We start from the raw sequence: 8,242 nt of genomic DNA, 5'->3' as shown, positions 1-8,242 counted from the left end.
TTTGCTCTGGGGGCAAACAAAGAAGGCAGTTACTTGCAGAGGACATGAAGGCTGATCTGTGCTGACACACAGACAAGAGCTGAGGGGCCTTGACCCCTCTCCTGGGCAAACCACCCAGCCCCTCCGGTGCTCCAGCTGCTGCCAGGATCCTGAGAGGTTTAACTCCCCATTAGCTGAGAATTACTTTAAGATCTTAAGGTAGAAAGTGCTGGAGGAATGCAAACCACTTTTTTCCAAACCCAATTTAGATGATAATTAATACAATAACCAAAAACATATTTCTACTGCGTTGGCCAAAAAATACAAAACAAAACATGTTTCTTGTTCTGTTTTCGGAAGACTTCCCCCTCCCCATGAAACCACTCTCCATCCCTTTCCCTTCCGCCCCCACAAATTATCTGAATTCATTTCCTGGACCACCTCCAGCCTCTAGCTTTCTGGACATTTCAAAAGTTGCCAGATCAAATCCAAAGCAACATGCAACGCTACCATCCATCCCCTCTGATCACGGCAGGCGATAGCTAGAATACACTTATCAGTCGCTCGTACCACTGAGTGCAGGTACTTGTGATCGTACATGTTAATGGGACGCCCGTCCAGCAGCACCTGCCCGTCTTGCAGGGGGTAGAAGTTCTCCAGGATGTTGACACAGGAGCTCTTCCCGCTCCCTGAAGGACCCACCAGCGCTGTCACTTTGCCGGGGTGCAAGGTGAAGGACACATTCTGCAACACGGACGGGAGAGCATGCTCAGGTCCTGGCTTTTCCCAGGCTCCCGGGGCAGTGGCTCGGGCACTATGCAAGAAAGGTAGCCGAAATCTGGCCACGGTGACCCTCCACTTTGGTGACATGCCACATCAGCCATCTCTCCTGGCTCTGAGGAAGCAAGAAGCCTCCAAAATTGCTTCAAATTTGCCTGCTGATGTAGCGGGACCTCTAAAAACTGCAAAGCAAACTAACCCCTTTGCTGTCTCCCCCTGCCCCGTGAGCCCAGCCCCTCTCCCATGGAAAGAGTCTGAGAGAGCTTGGCACAAAGCCCTGTACCATGTTGACATGTTTAATGCCTGAGCGGGGAACAAGGGTTTTATTAATAAATCTCATTCCTTGTAAGGAAGGCTGTCCCTAAACACCCACTGTTCCTTATAATCTGCTTTCCAGAATGCCGTCGTGCCTGCCTTTACGCATCTCCAAAAGGGCAGCTGACATTTCCCACGGGCTGGGGGTCAGTTATTGCTGTGATGGAGAAGCAGCGCGTGATGCCTTGCGGCGGGGAGCGCTCTGCGCCTGCGGGGCTCACCTGGAGGACCTGCGTTGCAGAGCGAGTGCGGTAGGAAAACGTCACGTTTCTGAACTCCACCTTCCCGTCCACGTGGTCTGGGGCCAGGGACCCGTCGTTCACCATCGTTGGCTTGCGGTCGATGAACTCGAACACCTTCTCGGCAGCTCCCACTCCCTGCATCAGGCCGCTGTAGACGGAGCCGACAGACTGGAGGGGAAGAGGCAATGGTGAGACCCTCCCATGTGATGGAAAAGGCAATCGGTGTGACTTGTAAGGAGAATGGTTGAAGCATTCCCAAGTCTATCATCTGACATGAACTACAGTCATCAGACACAGAAAAACAAAGCTTTTTCCCCTATGCAGTGTACAGAGGGGATATATGGGCATATCCAGGGAAAGGGCATCTAAAGAGGTTTGTGCAGGGGTAGACCCAGAGGGGAACAGAAGAAGGAAACAGATTGGGAAGAGAAGATGTGCACCAGGTGATACATGACCCAAACTTCCACCAGAATCCTCCACCTATCTCCGTTTGCTCAAGACCAGCAGCTCCCCAACCCAGTGGCTGAACAGAGTCCACGTAGGGCAGCACATTGCACCAGCTCCCGAGGGCAGCCGGCTCGTTCCCTAGCACACTTCTCAAACATAGAGCAGCTTCAGGCTGGACCTTTCTAGACAACCATTTGGCAGCCGATACGGCTGTTCCCTGCCGGGATGTGGTCCTAGTGGATTTACCACTCTGCTTTCCCAACTACAACTGCTGCACACTGGCACCGGCTTCGCTGGAATAAACCCTCGTCATGTTGGCTCTTTTCAATATTAAACCCAGAGCTGCAAAACAGCCTGTACTGCAACTGCCCCTCCCATCAGGAGGGAAAAAAACCCCCAACCCAACCCAACACAAACCCACACCAAAACCACAGCCTGGAAACACCACCAGAGCCTGTAGTCATCTGAACAGATGGTGAGAGCTGGGCACGCTGCCTCCAGCTCTGCTCTGCTGCTGTGTAAAGGCTGAAGCGCCGCCAAAACCATGCTTGGCTGCGAGGAAACCTCGACTTGATCATTTCTGCCTCGATTAGCCAAGCTTACGCCTTTGCAAGGGGAAGGCAGCCCTGGGTGGGCTCTGCCATCCCACCCACAATCCCATCTTGCTAATGTGCTGCCAGCGCAGCAGCTTGAGGCCTATTCCAGGGGGGAGAAAAAAAAAAAAAAGTAATATAATTAAGTTTTTAATGAACCCTGAAATTTAACAGGCAGCTTTGTAATCCCTGCATCCTTCACGCCAGGAAACGTGCTTGGGAGGCAGCCAGGACTCTGCCCTTCAGTGGGGCCAGCCTGACCCCTTTGCCTCATCAGGGCATGAGCTGCTTCGGATGCGTTCAGGTTGCGAGGCCACAGCAGGAGGGGAGCAGGGAGCGGAGGGGAGAATCAGCCCACCGGTGAGCAAAGCCACAGTGCCAAGGAAATGTGTCGCAGGGAAGTCAGCACTGGGTCTAGCCTTGCGGCTGCCCTGGAACCTTCTAGAAGACAAGTATCATCTTAATATGGGGTAGCCCAGAGGGATAAAACAGACTCACCTCCATGCAGTCTCCTAAGACGAACTCGTAAATGATGAAGGATATCAGATTTCCGCTTGTCATTTGCCCCGAGATCACGAGGTGCCCACCGTAGTAAAGGATGCTGACCTGGACCACCAGGAGGGTCAGCTGGAAGCAAGAAAACACCCCAAAATCAGCAAGGAGAACTGCATTGTGGTGCATTTGTAATTACTCACACAACAGCCCACAATACATGTGCTGACATTTATTCTTTGAGCCCCAAACTGAGCATCCCTGACAGCGCACAGATGACAGCCCTAGCAGCGAGCATGGATATAAGAAGGGAAAAACGACTCAAGTACATGGGCTGATTTAAGGCGCTGGGCTGAGATCTTTCAACAAAACAGAAGCCCAGAGGGGCAACAGCCAAGGAGAGAGAATTTATCTGAAATAACAGTGTCTCATGAACTTCTCTCTTGGACTAATGTCCTCAAGCGTAATAATCTATGCTCAAATTATCCAACACATGCAGTCACCTCACCACTAAAATAAACTTTGTTATACGTGTGACACATTTTAATTTAGAACACAAAATCAAGCCAAGAGTTAATGCAAAAAATCCTCCTTGCACGTACAAGTCCCTGAAGCATAACCTCAACTCTTGCCTGAAATCAGTGGGGGGGTACCACCTACTCTAGAAAGGAGACAGATCAGCTGTGATATGACAAATACCAGCCCCTGCCTTTATTCAGCCGGTGTTGTTCCACGCTGCCTGGGTGCTCAGAAAAACGGTGATGCCCTGGTGCTCTGCGACGTTTGCGGGACAGGCTGTAAACTCACACAGGCAAAAATATTGGGGAAAAAAATTCCTCCTCTATTGCTCTGCCATGATCTGACCTTAAGATCCTGCGTTCCCTCTGACAAAGACTCTACCAGGGCTGTGCTAAATCCATCGGCTTCTTTCTACATGAGCCTGCAAGAGCAGTTTTTGAGGGTTTTTGCCTTCTTTGGCTCAGTGGGATCTGTGCTGACCCAGTTCACGCTCCGGCTTCACCTGGGAGCTCAGGAATGATGCTAAAAATGCTCCAATTTTGCTTCCAGACTTGGGAAGCCATAAGGTCTCCCACAGCTGCACGAGGACACCATAACTCGCAAACCCTTCACCAGAGGCTACTTAGATCCTTCAATGTGCAGAGATAAGGGCAGCTTCACGTGAGGGTTTTGCACAGCCTTCATTATCAGCAGGAGAAGTCCCAAACCATCTGGTCTTGAATGATGAAAAAGCATTTTCCAAAAATCCCCCCCAAAAAACCACAAACCCAAACCCCAGCAGCCTCCCCCTGCCACCACCCACACGCAGAAAATCTCAGTTTCTGAGCAGAAGCTCAACCAACGCCGCGGCTGTTTCCCAGCCGGAGCCCCGGAGATGAGCTGGCACAGGCACGCAATGCAGCAACAAAGAAACACAGGGTTTTCCACGACCTTGAGCAGTTATCAATTATATTCTTATTTGCAAGAGAAAACAGACTATTTGGTGGCACGATGCAGCGCTGCCCTAAGGGGGAATGGAATATATTTTTTGATGAGTGAAAAAAAATAATAATTAATAGACAGGGGATTACAGGCAGCGGACATCAAGGCTGGGCTCGCCCCGCAAAGCTCCCTACACCGTGAAGCGCTGGCCACCTACCCCGCTGGACCAGACATAGTAGGTGTAAGCCATGGCCTCCCGCTTGTTGAGTTTGTACACCTGCTGCAGCTTCTGCCAGTACACATTTGCCTCCGCCTCCTCGTTGGCAAAACTGCGGACGGTCTTCATGGCGGAGATGGTCTCCTCCGCAGTGGTGTTGGCCTTGGCCAGGGCATTCTGCACATCCTTGGAGAGCTTCTGCAGGGAGAGGCAGAGGGGGCTCAGCAGGCGCCGGGCTGCCCGTGGCACCTCTCCCCGCGTGCCCCGGGTTCTGCTGGGCTCGGGAAAAGGTGGCACGGTGACATTTTCCAAGGCCATGGGCAACAAAGCTGAGCACCGGGATATATCCCACACCTCAGGACAGCCTGGGGCATTGTGCCAGGAGGGGAACAGATTCGTTGTGCTGTCCCCAAGGAAGGATCTGGGCTGCAGGAGGTGACGTGCCATGCCCAGGGCCACTTGGGAAGCCTGCGGCAGAGCCGCTGCTGCTGGTGCCCTAATGGGACAGGGTCAGCCTGGCCCAGGAGCCCTTCCAGGAATTTCCAAGTCAGGTACAGGTCTGGAGACCAAGGGCAGCTCCACTCCTCCCATGAGCACCTGACCCGCAGGAGGAGCCATGGCTGGGGAAGGCAGTACCCAAGGACCCCACTTTGGCAGCACGTGTGCACGCCGTGTCCCTGGCACAGTGGAAAGCTCCAATAACTGACATGGGGACTCACGTGGTCCATGGGACAGGGTATTAGGCACAGGGCATGGCCCTTGGCCCATGCTAGCCCCAGGCAGAGGGAGGGAGCTCGGCACCGGGTTTAACCCCCACCTGAGTCCCTCCAAAGGGAGAGGAGAGGACAGATTGCATGAGGACAGGCAGGCACGTGCGCGACATCCCATGGCCAAGCTACATCTCCTGTCAGACCTGAGAAGCTTCCACTTCTGAGCATGAAGCAAGGTAAGAGCTGAGGCTATGCTTGTCTGCCCATACAGGTTTAATGCCGCCTTCCTGGCCCCACTGCCAGCAGCAAAGCACCCGAGCATCAGTCCCACCAGCTCCAAGGCCGCCCACAATCTCCACAATGGCTTCACGAGGGGAACAGCCCAGCGCTGTGGCACACCATGGCCATGCCAGCTTCTCCTGCCTACCTTGTAGTACTTCCCATAGACATCAGACACCAGCATGATGATGGGGAAGCCCATGAAGGTGACGAGCGAGAGCTTCCAGGAGAGGCTGAACATGAAGAAGATCACCCCCGTGGCCTTCACGACGTTGCGAAGGAAGATGTTGATGTTCTGGGAAACCAGGTCGCTCACGATGGTCGTGTCCGATGTCAGGCGGGAGATGACGTCCCCTGCAGCAACGAGGGGTTGGGGAAGGAGAGAGCAGGGACACGTTCACCACAGCAGGTCACTGCCTAGCCACGTCCTGTGTCCCATGCCAGGGGCCAGACGGAGCTCCCCATTCAACCCACCCCTTACTGGGGGTCTGAAAGGCGGCATGGAACAGGGGTGACTCTCCACCGCTGTGGATGCAAAGCAAAACAGAGGAGCTTGACTTGCTGCATGCACGAGGGACATGAAATGCATCTGAAGGCATGAGCTACATCCCTGGGTCACCAAGGATGGCTGCAGGACAGCAAAGAGGACTGCGGCAGCACCCTACACTGGAGGGCACCTCATGGGCACTCAGATGGGCAGCGGGCATGTGGGTGGAGTGTTTGCTGGGCTGCTGAATGCACCTCCAAAGCTGTCAACCCAGCCCTGAGTTAATTTCTAAATGACACCAGGAGCCCTCCAGGAGCTCACCAGGGACTGCTGGCACCTTTCCCTGCCGTCCTGGCAGGACCAGCCGAGGTCGGGCACAGCATTCCCTGCAAAGGAGCGCGAGGCGGCTTCGGAGAGGGCTGTTTGGGTTTAGCTGTGTGCCCCGCAGCCTGGGGCCGACCCAAGTGACCCTGAGGATGTGGGTCTAGCTACCAAGGGGCGAAGCTCCTGCGGTGTCCTTTGGTGGAACTGAACGTTACAGCCAGCAAACATCACCCTGAAGTCCTAAAGTCTTGGCCCATGTTTGAGTCCAGCTGAACTCCCATGCTTTTGTGTAAGCATTAGTCCAGGGTTACCCGTATCCCACTTACAATAACATCCCCGGTGTCCTCAGCTATCAGGGCACCATGCAGCGATTGCTAAATATGGCAACAGCCTCAAAACTAAAAATATCACTGAGAAGAAACTGAATGTGGGAAAAATTACAGCAGGCTGGGACCACACCAGAGCGGCACGGCCCAGGACAGGACTGAATGGCAAGCAGGGAAAGCCACAAGCACGCCCAGCAAGCTTCACGCATCTGAGGTTTCCCAGGCCCAGAGCAGAGCTGGAGAGTGGCTGACCAGCAGGCACTGACGGGAGGTACGGGAGGAGGAAAGTAGGTGTTTTGGGGATGACCAGAGATGAACGTGTCAGCCTCGGGGCTGCTGGATGTTAGGCTGATTGGTGGCAATGGGACATCCCCAGGGTGCTGGGCAATCCTGTCCCAACCCCATGGCGGGAGGCACCCAAAAGGGAAGAGCTTTCTGCCGCTCCTTCTGAACACGAGCATTTGGGTGCCGTCTCTAGCTGCCCCCAAGCCGCTACATGCTGGTAGGGCAAACCAAGGGGAAAAAAATACCGGGATGGCATAGAGGGGTTAGAGCAAATCTGGGGGAAAGAGGAACCAACCTGTGCGATTCTCATCAAAGAAACTCATCTCCTGAGACACCAGCGACCTGAAGAGGCAGTTGCGAAGGCGAATGTTCAGTCTTGCAAATATGAGCGTAAAAACGCCGCCCCGGATACCTGCGGCAAATGAGCTAATTGCAGATAAGAAACGTTATAGACCAATGGACACAAAACCCGCTCCTCAGCAACACAAACACCCCGATGCCTGGGCCAAGGGCTTGGGCAATGCTGTGCTGGTACCACTTTACACCCCGGGAAGCGATGGCTAATCCAGCCCACACCTCCTCTGGGTGCTACCAGCATGGGGGCGGCTGCTCCTAATCCCGGTAGTGACAAGCTTTGGGAAGGGACGCAGTGCTGCTGGGCCAGCATTCCCCAGGAAGCCCGTCCCCTGTGTCTGTTCCTGCTCCCCCACCACCAGCAGACGGACGTGGAGGACTACGCGACAGCCTCGTGACTGCCACCATGGCCTCTCTACACCGTGACAGCGCAGAGAAATCAAAGCGCATCCCTGGGGTCTGGCAGGGACCCGGCGGAGGGGCTGCAGGTGAGACAGCCCGTGCCCACCACTGCGACCGCAAACTCCTGTGGGAAAACCCCAAACTCCATCTCGTCAGGGCCAAAACCAGCCCCTGCGGTTACCTTCCTATGGCAAGCAGCGACATGACCAGCACTGCCGTGGAGAAGCGGTCCATGCTCTTCTGCACCACGATGCCGTCGATGGCCAGCCCCGTGTAGTAGGGCAGGAAGGTCTCTCCTGCCGGACAAGCACAGGACATGGGGTTTCAGCCCCACTGCGCAGGATCGGCACAGGACCTGTATTTCCAACTGCGACGGCTGGTGCACAACCCCATCCCCACCATGGAGACACTTGGCCGTTGCATGAGATGTCTCAGGAGGCACAGCCCTTAGTGGCACGTGGGGATGTTTAATTTCCCCGTGTATTTTATTCCCTGTTGCATTTTTTTTGCCCCACTGCATTTTTCACCCAGCCCATACAGGACGTGCCACCCAGCACACCCAAAAAAGCA

General features: G+C 54.4%; 1 protein-coding gene across 1 annotated transcript in view; it reads right to left on the bottom strand.

Annotated features, from left to right (window-relative positions):
* The window catches only part of ABCB9 (ATP-binding cassette, sub-family B (MDR/TAP), member 9), a 12,531-nt gene that overhangs the window by 3,592 nt on the left and 697 nt on the right, over positions 1-8,242 (bottom strand). Inside the window, exons 2-8 of the mRNA XM_009321214.1 lie at positions 7,854-7,968; positions 7,212-7,342; positions 5,643-5,848; positions 4,506-4,703; positions 2,855-2,983; positions 1,296-1,484; positions 550-723 (exon numbers count right to left, since the gene is read on the bottom strand). Coding sequence (XP_009319489.1) covers positions 550-723; positions 1,296-1,484; positions 2,855-2,983; positions 4,506-4,703; positions 5,643-5,848; positions 7,212-7,342; positions 7,854-7,968 — 1,142 coding nt within the window. The remainder of the gene's footprint in view (positions 1-549; positions 724-1,295; positions 1,485-2,854; positions 2,984-4,505; positions 4,704-5,642; positions 5,849-7,211; positions 7,343-7,853; positions 7,969-8,242) is intronic.

The sequence above is a fragment of the Pygoscelis adeliae genome, unplaced genomic scaffold (genome assembly GCF_000699105.1).
Source record: "Pygoscelis adeliae isolate BGI_AS28 unplaced genomic scaffold, ASM69910v1 Scaffold93, whole genome shotgun sequence".
NCBI classification, from domain to species: domain Eukaryota; kingdom Metazoa; phylum Chordata; class Aves; order Sphenisciformes; family Spheniscidae; genus Pygoscelis; species Pygoscelis adeliae.
This window is presented reverse-complemented; position numbering and strand designations above follow the sequence as displayed.